The sequence below is a fragment of the Necator americanus genome, chromosome IV, assembly GCF_031761385.1.
Source record: "Necator americanus strain Aroian chromosome IV, whole genome shotgun sequence".
Classification (NCBI taxonomy): Eukaryota; Metazoa; Nematoda; class Chromadorea; order Rhabditida; family Ancylostomatidae; genus Necator; species Necator americanus.
Window position 1 is genome coordinate 23,057,697 of NC_087374.1, and position 10,362 is coordinate 23,068,058.

Here is a 10,362-nt window from a genome sequence, read left to right on the forward strand (position 1 = left end):
TCTCTCCTCTTTTTTTTCCTTCGAGGTTTTCGAAGTAGACTTCTTTGCACGAGCTCGTCGATATTTGAAAGGTGTTTAAGAAGTGAAGTGTGTTTGATAGGTGGAAAAGGTTTGAACCCTAGGAACGGACTTCCCTGTTTTGATGTAATCGTATGTCAACGAGAAATGCTGAGAAGTTGAGATGCAGGTCTTTTTGGAGATTAACGAAAAGAAGTGGGTATAATAGTAATTGAACCAATTCTTTTCAGTTCCTTCCTACGAGGTTCCTTTAGCAGCAAGAGGAGGAGCACAGAAACTAGAACGCAAAAAAGTCACATCGATTTTATTTGTCGGTAGCTGTCGTTAAAAATACATCTACGTAGAGGTACAACTAGTAGTTGACTAGTTGATATTAATTCAGAAGAAACGAGTTTCAGTCGAAGTAGTGAACAAGCGAGTCGAGATTACAAGGCCACAGAATGTAGGATAATTGAAAAAAGCATAAAATACTCGTGAGAACGAGTATTCTATTAAATATGTAGTCCTCTAGTTTGTGTACGACTAGGATGAGCAGAAACAAGTGTATGGACATTGCATTGCTATTTCAAGCGCATCACCACATCCGATTTTTTCCTTCTTATCCTTACATTCTCGTTCATCCAACAAGTCTCGCACAGAGGAGCACGTTGCGATTATGGTGAACAATCCCCGTGAGAATTTGCTTCGTTCCGGACCTTAAAGAGAACCTGTTTCACAGACTTTCGCTGAAGTGCCAAATACACAAATTTCCATGATTGTGGGAAAGCGGCGAATGAGTAGGTTCTGTGAAAGCTATAGCTGAAGGTCGAAAAGGATATGTTTGAGGACGACACCTCAGCAAAGATGCGACACGCATCCGCCTACCGTCAGATTCACTCATCCATTTTTGCAGTATTTCAATCAGCATGTCATCACAACAAATGTCGTGTTGGACATCACAGTCAGAAAACACAATCATATTCCGAGGAACAAAACCGTATTTATAAATATTCACTCTCTAGGATTGACACTCCAGTTCTCCCATCACTTCATTTTATTTTGCTCATTTACTATTTTATCTATTCACTTGGCCTGAGAAAAGTAGCAGCGTAGGAATGTCGAATGTTTTCTTGTTGAAAGATAACGATGCAAAGAGCCGCAGATACAAACAGCGGGCACAGTCCTCACCAAAACTTTTGTTCCTTACCGCCACAATGTGTTCGCAAAGCGTGCGGCTGCGGCGCGGCCCCTTTTTTTACCATGAAAACCGCTTTTTACTTATGCGATAGTTGCGCAACGAATAAAAAAGAAAGATTTTGGCGGAGATAGTTGCTGCTGACCCTCCTCTACAGAACCCACTGAAAAAAGCTTATTAGTGCTACTCTAGCATATAAATGCTCACTGTTGGTGGGCTCGAGAAATGGTACGATTTCTGGTGTCGACGTCGGCGCCAGCGTCGTCGCCGTCCTCCGACCATCACGAGGTGTTAACATCATCGTATTGTCCTCGTAAATGGCCATATCCAATGCAGCTGCACACGATATACCTAGCAACGTTCTCAGTTGTCCACTAGCGCACGGGTTATTACCCTGAAACATTTCTCTTCGATAATTTCCACGAATGTTTGACTTCAGGATCTCTCTAAATGGAATTTCCAACGTTTGAAGACATAATACAAAGCGCGTGCTTGCTTGTGCAACGTTGTCGACGTACATAGGATCAGCGATCTCGTAAGAAGCGGATGAGTCGATCTTTGCCGATAATCCGTCCAGCTGAGCTTACGCATCAGAATCCTCTGTAGATTACACTGTGCCGTTCCTTGTTTGTGGGTTTTCACGAGAAAAGCTCATAAGAGGAATAGAGAAGTCCTAGAGAGCCAAAATTGTCTCCACGTTCTGAACAGAGGTTTCACGTCACAAAATTCTCGAAAAATATTGGTCGAAGGCGCAGATACAAACCTAGAGTAACACACACTAAATCACTCAAAAAAGAGCCAATTTTTTTCTTTCAGGAATAGCAGAGAGAGCGAGTAATAGAGAATTGGGCCCTACAGACCAAAAAAGGGAGGGTTCGTTTTTGGAGTCCTCGGAAAAAAACGGATTTTTCGAGTTGTCTACCTAATTGCTAAGGACATTCACTATTCACTTCACATTCGTTGTTGTGTGTAAATATCTGTTTTTGTCCCCACCATAGATGTAGTGGCTGTTGTTTTGAGTTCCACGTTATTGTTTTGAAGGCACTGTCAAATGAAAAGTAAATGACATTTATGACATCCTCCTAAAATACTCGTTATCTTTGTTTTATCAAAGAATTCAATCCTTCTTAATTAGTCGAAGGGTTTCTACAATGTTCACCTTTTGCCTCAAGCATATAAAGTAATATCCTACATACTGGCCACTGAAAAAATTCCTAACTAGAAATTTTTAACCAATCATTCTTGGAGTTCTAAGCCAGTTTGCCTACAAGATGAAGCTGTTTCCCTGTGTTGTGTGAGCGAATCCGCTAGCTAGACGTTTTAGATGCGTCGCAACAATATAATCAGGTGAAGACTACTTATTTCCAGACTGTCCGCGTCACACAAATGCACAAGTAATCCAAATCAGCGTGATTATCTGGCATCCTAACGCCAACATGAAACATCTATGAAAATGCGTGTTCGCACATACGTGCGTATAACAGGAAGCTTACTCAGTTCTGCTATTTTCCACATGACTCACACGGTTACGCGTAAATTGATCGAAAATAAAAAATTGTATATTCGAAAGAAACCCCGTCACTCACTTGATTTGTCCTCGTCGTCAAAGCGGCTGCCGTTGGGCTATCACCAAGTTTTCGAGGATCTAAACAAAGCACGAGTAATTTGCAAAGGTTGCGCCTAAAATATTAGGTGATGTTAAACGTTTTGAGCGTTTCTCTGCTTTATTTCGAAATTACCATAGTTAGGACTATCCGATTTAGAGCAAATACGCGCCGTTTTGTGCGATAACGCTTGTGCATTTCGATGGCAAATTCATAATTCCGCAATTGTAGAAGTCCTCGTCCTTATAGGCAACAAACTTGGCCACCTCATCTTCACAAGCATCTCTTGAGGCCAGTTTTGTAGCATCAAGAAAACTTTGCAGATGCATGAAAAGGTGATTGTCGCCTGCTGCCAGGTCTGCACTATACGGCGGGAGCAGTAGAACCGCCCATCCATTAAAGATGTGTGCGACCTGGTGTTATCTTGATGGAACACAGCACCTTTTCTACTGGCCAATTCTGCCTTATGCAAACGGTCCCAAACGGTTTCTTGGCTTATCTTCAGTTCCTGGGCAGTAGAATAAGTGCTCACATGGCGGTTCGACGCAACAGAATCACTGAAGCCACCGTTTTGCTGTTGCATTCGACACTGTAGTAAGTCCATAAACAGCATAATTTCTTTGGCCGCATGCTTCGCCTTTCCACCTCGGTCATAGTGGTTCTGAAGAATGTGTCAAATCTTCCCTTTTTTACCGTGACTTTGGAGCGTTGCAACACACAAGTGGCTCAAAAAAAAACACAAGACTAATAAAAAACGCTTTTTTGAAGGGTTACTTCACCTTAAAATCGCCGTATAATGTGATCCAACGTAATGTTTACATCCTCAGGTTTGGCTGACTAAAGAAATCCACCAAGAACCCAGAGCTTTTACTTTATTCTGTGACCGTTGTGCCGCATCTAGGTTTACAACTCGGTCATGGGCGATGAAACAAGATGTCACCATCCCGCTCTCGGCCACTGGAAAGTGCTCCAGTGTTTTGTAGAAGTTCCCGTAAACGAGCAATCCTTGTGTTTGGTGCAGTTCTGCTTTCAAACATTGTTCTTTGTCCATGTTTGGAGAATAAAGAATTTGGCATTCATCAATCGCTTTGGAACGCGTTTGACTTCAGTTCAAAATCGCTCAATGTTTACGAACGCAGTTGCAATCATTACAAGGACTTGTAGGGGTCAGCTCACGAACCAGAGTAAATGTTTTACTCTCAGAGACACCTCTTGTATCAGTTTGTTGACACCCTATGAATGAAAGGCTTGGTTGGCTTATGGCGGCCTACAACTATGTACCACACATTCGCAGCCGACCATCCTACCGACTGCGCTACTCCCTCCCAACACATACGGAGATAAGATCGCAGTCAAATCCGGGGTACATCTCGGTGATCACAGCAAATCGATAGTTATTTTTTGTAGGAACATTACTTCTAACAAGCAACTAGAGGCAGATTAATACGGTACCACAGCCACACAACATATAATGAAGTAATAAAAATGACCAAGAGCTTATCAAATGCTTTAAAAATTCATAAAAAAAATACATTTTCTTATTTCTCCTACGAAGGCTTTTCCCCCATGAAGTTGCCACGAACTGGAGTACGATCTACCAATATAAAGCAAGCTCAAATAGTCCCTGAATTTTCCTACTTTCTAAAATCTGCTTCGGCTTCATATATATGGCTTATTCGACGATCCACTAGTGCCCAGTCACCGACGCATAAACAGCCGTGTGAGCTGCCGTATTTAATACAAAACCTCTTTTGAAGAAAACCTCTTTTCTCGAATCTAAAGACTATAATCGGTTGTAGAAGTGATAGCACTCACTGTGATATGCGAATAAATGAGCCGTAAGCAGTAGGATTGCGACGAGTGAGGCAAAGAGGTTCAGCGAGATGAGCGTTGTTAACAGGATGATCCAGTTCATGCCGCATACCACAGACACACAACGGCCACCGCCAGCAGCACTACACATGTCTGACGACGAGGAGGTGCGCGCGTAGCGTACGCGAGTGTTTTTGGTGATCATTATCACCTCGTTCCTAGACGATTTTTCTGCGTATCTGGTCGTCGAAGATCGTTAGACTATAGAGTAGATACCAGTGTGAACAAGCGAATAAATACGTGACGCAGTGAGTCACTAGGAAGCTAAAATAGGTAGCAAAAAGTGGATGTTACCGTTGCCAAGAAGCTTGTTGTTCTCTTATTGTTGTTTGTTGTCTTGTTCTCCGTCACAACCCCTTCTTGTGGTCTAGGGAAAGGTGTTGCACAGTCGGCTACGACATTCGCCATCATTTTCTGTGCTATATAGTGTTGCAGCAAGGTGCATCATGGGCATGCAAGGCTCTAAACTTATTAGTCTTCTTCATCTGGGCTGGAAGTTAGGTAAAAACCCGAGAAAAAGAAAGAAATCGTGTGGACGAACAAAACTGTTTGTCCGTGAACTAGCATTAGAAAGCCAAAAATGGCAGCTAGCAAGAATTAAGGTGTCATATTTCTGGAAATTTTTTTATAAGCAGTCGAATGTCATCATCAGCTCAGGTGGCCTAATTGCTGGAGAAGAACGAACAACTCGTACACCTTTGTCAACTCTAACGGAAACTCGCTCTCTAATTAAATAGCGATTTCATCTCAAACTTGGTTCCATTGAAAACAACTAGGACATACATACCAGAAAAGCTTCAAGTTATCTAATCCTCACTAGGTTCTGCTAGTTGGTAACTAAAACACTTCCTCGTGCTCAGCTTGAGCCTGTTCGCATTATCATCCTTTTATCCATTGATAAGCGATTCTGAATGTTTGCAGAGAAGGTCCCAATGCAAAACAATGATTTATGAACAAAAAAGATGTCACTATTTCACATGTTCGGTGGTCCAACTATTGTCTATTTCGTCTATGTAATGTACTGATCCATTTTTTTAGAAATATTACTTCCCATATAACATTGGCGGACACTTGCAAAGCTCTAATACAGTATTCTTGACAGAAGTGAGGAACTGTTAAACTACTTTAACAAGTTTACTTTCCTTGGTGCCTTCCTGCCATCTTTTTAGCCTCCCTTTTACCCGCTTTGGCCCAACAAGCGCTGGAAATCTAAATACTGGTAAAATAGAAAATATGGAAGTGTGACGACAAAAAGAGAAAGCCAAAGAGAAGAGGATCTCGTTAGAGACGAATAAACCTTCATCCAGTGTTGGTTGATCCTTTAGGATCTCGTTGATTTCCATTTGCGAGTATTTCGGTGAATTTCTGTTGATTATAGCAGAAAGCACAAAGGGAACAAATGCTCCTCTGACCCTACATATCCAAAAATAGTGTATCTGATGTGCACAAGCCAACGAGATTAATCGTCAGCACATCTACTGCTAAAACATCATTTGGAGCACTGCTCTTTAGATATAATGCAAACTGAGAGTACACTGCTTTCTCATCTGTAAATATGCGCTAAAAATGCCAGCTCTACGCAAGAATACCTCAATGTGCTCATTACTAAATAATATGGAGCAGGTAATCAAACGTAACATACCTCGCCTTTCATGAAAAAAGTAAAAAGCTCATTTTCTGTGAAGAGTTATCTTCAAAATAATCTTCTTATGGATATCTCTACAAGGCTGCAGACATTACTGCCGAAAGAAATAACTGCTAAGGACGAGGATAGGAGAAACAATGGCCAAAAATGTTACCTTTTTAATAGGCAACATTTATTTTTCCCCATAATAAGAGTAGCACAAACAAGAAAAAAGGATATTCTTGCAGTAAATTACCCATGATATGTTTTCACCCCCAAAAAAAAATCCCATCCAAATTAGTAAGATAAATTGTGTCATTGAATATGTTTGAAGGCATCACCCCACGAATCCGAGGTGGTACGGATTTCAGGTGGAGTATTCGTATACGGGATAGTAGATTATTGAGAGAGGGGTGATTCCGTCCATTTCTTTCTTTCGTAAGAAACGACCCGGAAGATGCGGCGCGTGCACAAGGCTGGCGCGCTCCAATCGAACTCGTTGTAGAAAATAGCGCGCGGAACGCTCGAAGCCGTATCTTACGGGCCATTTTTACGGAAATTAGGAAGAAATGGACGGAATCACTCCCTCTCCATAATCTACCATCCCGTATACGAATACTCCACCTGAAATCCGTACCACTCTAGATTGGTGAGGTGATGTCTTTAATTGGTTGAACGAGAATCGTCTGCAAACGTCGCAACGCGCCCTTCTTCCCTGCTCGACACACACAGTTTTTTTCAGTAGTCATGATTTATTTTATTCTCAACACTTTTGAGCTAAAATACTACCATTACTAATTGTCTTCTTTTTCAGTCCTGCTTTCCTCCGAACAACTAGGAAAATAATGCACTAATCTTATAAGATATTTTCAGTAGAGGAGAATTAATCTCCTGGCTAATACATTCCTTTCATCTCACGAGAAATGAGAAGGAGACGTGAATGAATGACTCAGCAACGGTTCAAAACATTCAGAAAACATATTTATGAAATGTTATGATGAACATTCCATTAAGTAGTTGGTCTCCTTAGGCAAAAAGACACAAACCTTTAGCGCTCGAATGGCGATCCTAGTAATCAGACATCAACATTTATCCGAAAGCAACACAACGATTCTCACTTCGTTTTTCGGATTATGATACTTTGCATTACCGCCGTCACAGACCGGCTCGATTCTGATTCGTCGTTATCCGCAGGCCACGCCCACATACCATATAAGCACGCCGACAACACTGTTTCGCCGTGATTTTCGAGATGCCTTTCGATGAGCCATCATCGCTACGACGTGAGGATCCCGTAAAGAAGAAGACTAGTGAGTTGATTTTTCGAGCTGTTTGCTTATTGAGACAGATTATAACCCTTGTCAGTTTTTTTTCCAACTATTTTTAATATTTGCGCTGACGGTGTCGAAGTAGAGGTCCACAAATGAAATGTTGATTTTCGTGCCCAGCTTGATGCAGGGTGATTTTTTTGTTGCGTTTGCACAAATTCAAACATCCTGTTTATAGCAACAACTCGAAGCTTCCTGTCTTAGGCAGTTTAGTGTCTTTTTTCCCTCTCTAGACTTTCCTCTTATCATATCAGCAAGAGCCCATGCGACAAACTGAAAAACAGAATTTTTCTCCGATCTAAACAAATAGCTATTTTAGATCCTACTTCAAACATCTACAAGCTACATGTCCACTATGAAAATTCGCATACTGCGTTACTACGTCACCGGATTTACTAAAAATTGAATTACATTTTGAACTTTGATGTTTACAGTTCTACATTTACCTTATAAAGAAATGTTTTCACCAAATTTTCACCAAATCATTGCAGTACAAATTATTGCATTCGTCTGCAACTGTAAAGAGATCTTTTTTATAGACGTTAGGAGAAAAAAAGCAAAAAAGATGGGTTGGTCCTTTCCTGTTCTCACAAAAAAAACCCAACAAAACATCGCAGAAACAATTTCTTATATTCTATTATTACTACGAGGGATTGAAATCTACTCATCCAAATAACTAACAGAAATTCTACAAGAAATGCGTAGGCTTTGAATGTCTTACGCTAATATAACATAACTTATTTCGTTAGTGTACTTTTCAGCGATTTCTTTTCGATACGTTATGACTAAACTCGTACCTAAAAGCAAATTATCCTCCATTGCTTCAAGACATTAGGACTAAAAACGAAAATACTATAAACGATACTTGAGAGTTGGTTGTTGAGAGTTAGTCCGGCTGTTTATCACAGGTTAACATTATCCGAAAAGGCTCTCGTCGCTAAAAGACTTTATAGGTGTTAACTCGTTTCCGGCGCCACGGCTAATCCTAAGAATAAATCTGCAAATGGCTTAATAGCGTATCCGTAAATGAAAGTTGTGTGTCATTGCGTGATATTCTTGAGCAAGGATTAGACCTTTGCCAGGATAAGTATAGAATGTGCGAAGTAGCTTAATTGCATTGCATGTTCGAGAATGTGATGAGTAGCGGGGAAAAACTGTGTGACTGCGATAGATGTGGAACTAAGCGGATCATCTCGTCTGACGTCTGTTGTTGACGAAACTCAGGCATTCACAAACACGAACACAAAAGCGAGAAAGGTTGAAGCATTGTAGATGCTAAGCGATTAATCACTTACTTACAGTGAAAAGGCTCACATGTCGTAAATGCGAAGGTCATGGATTCATATCGGTTTTAAAGGGACACGCCGCTGTATGTCCGTTTAACGAGTGTAACTGTGATCGCGTGAGTTTCGCCCATCTTCTGGACAGGTTGTGAAGGCCTGGATGCACTTCTAATTTCCTGATACTTCAGTGTTCGTCAGTGATGAGCATGCGAGCAAACGCACTCATTCGACGTTTCCGCCACCGACAACCAGGACAGAACTCTGCGGTGCTCAAAACTATCCGTTCCAAAAATGGTAATATGCGTCTAAGGATCGTTCCCAAAGGAAATCAAGTGGAAGGTAAGAGGTCAGAAATAAAGTGAAAATTCCCTCGCTCTTCCAAATAAGTTCGACTAGACATTTACTGAAGAATCTGGAACCTACTGAAATGGAACCGTGAGCATACAGTAAGATCCCATGATAACTTAATTAATCGCCAGTTGCTCCAAGTACGAACTATTCCCCATGTTTTCCCACAAAGTTCGCCGCGTGTGCCTCAACAATTAGCTTCTTTCATGAGCTTATCCCCACGTCGTGCGTCAGTCAATGAACTACTCGAAAATTTTCCATAATCGCGTCGTGCAGAACGGGCCAAGTAAGAAATCCTGCATTAGTGCTAAGCTGCTGAAGCTAACAAAATATTAATAGCTAATACCAGCATTTTATTTTTAACTGTGCGACAAAGACAGGCGTTTGGGGGGTCACTAGTGATTATTGAACAAATTTTCCTAGTCTCTTGGGCATGTCCAAATTTCTCCAACTATTTTAAAATATAAAATGTAGCTGAGATGGTCAATCAACATCCAATTCCAAAAAAATTAGAAAGAACAATTCCATTATTTTCATGGTACGACCTAAATACAGTCACTTATTACAGAAGGCACTACGATCACATACATGGATGAGTCATCAGCACGTGCCTTTGTGATCTCAACCGCTCTTTCTGGATCGGTTTCTGAATCCTCATCACCTTCTCTCCCCACCACTCCACCACTTCTACCTCCAAACGCTACTCCACCTGTGCTACCTGGCAATCAGGAATTGTTCCTCGAATATGTTCAACAGATGTTGCAAGCAAAGTGAGTGACTCGTCCGTTGTCCTACAACTTTCTTATGATTTCTTTGCTCAGAAAGCAGCAGGGTACAAAAGTTCCTCATTCAAACTATTCCAGACTTTTCTCTGACCTTCTCACACAGCAGGCCAATTCCGTAAACATCGCAAAATCAACGGCAGTACAACCGGAAACCATCCCCCCTCTACTCGCTCAAACGCTCCTCCTTTCCTCATTTCAACCGCTACAACAGTTCCTTTCACTTGTATAGCTTAATCTAGCGACTGTTTAGCCACCGCGCCCTCTGTACGGGAATGCGAGCGATATACAGTAGCCCCAAATGGGGTAGTTGATCTCACCGGTTTATC

At 41.3% G+C, this 10,362-nt stretch overlaps 2 protein-coding genes across 4 annotated transcripts; one reads left to right on the forward strand and one right to left on the reverse strand.

Annotated features, from left to right (window-relative positions):
- Positions 1-540: 540 nt before the first annotated feature.
- Positions 541-4,813, reverse strand: RB195_002421 (uncharacterized protein; the record flags this gene model as incomplete). Of its 2 annotated transcripts, none has more annotated exons than XM_064199674.1 (4): positions 541-713; positions 1,400-1,586; positions 2,779-2,837; positions 4,612-4,813. In XM_064199674.1, the coding sequence occupies 4 exons, from the start codon at positions 4,811-4,813 to the stop codon at positions 541-543; spliced, it is 621 nt and encodes a 206-aa protein (XP_064055555.1). The 2 variants fall into 2 exon arrangements, with proteins under 2 accessions (XP_064055555.1, XP_064055556.1); XM_064199675.1 differs by having other exon boundaries at positions 4,612-4,711.
- Positions 4,814-7,544: 2,731 nt separating this feature from the next.
- On the forward strand, positions 7,545-10,265 carry RB195_002422 (uncharacterized protein; the record flags this gene model as incomplete). Of its 2 annotated transcripts, none has more annotated exons than XM_013446251.2 (5): positions 7,545-7,602; positions 8,922-9,022; positions 9,092-9,242; positions 9,820-10,021; positions 10,073-10,265. In XM_013446251.2, the coding sequence occupies 5 exons, from the start codon at positions 7,545-7,547 to the stop codon at positions 10,263-10,265; spliced, it is 705 nt and encodes a 234-aa protein (XP_013301705.2). The 2 variants fall into 2 exon arrangements, with proteins under 2 accessions (XP_013301705.2, XP_064055557.1); XM_064199676.1 differs by having other exon boundaries at positions 10,115-10,265.
- Positions 10,266-10,362: the final 97 nt, after the last annotated feature.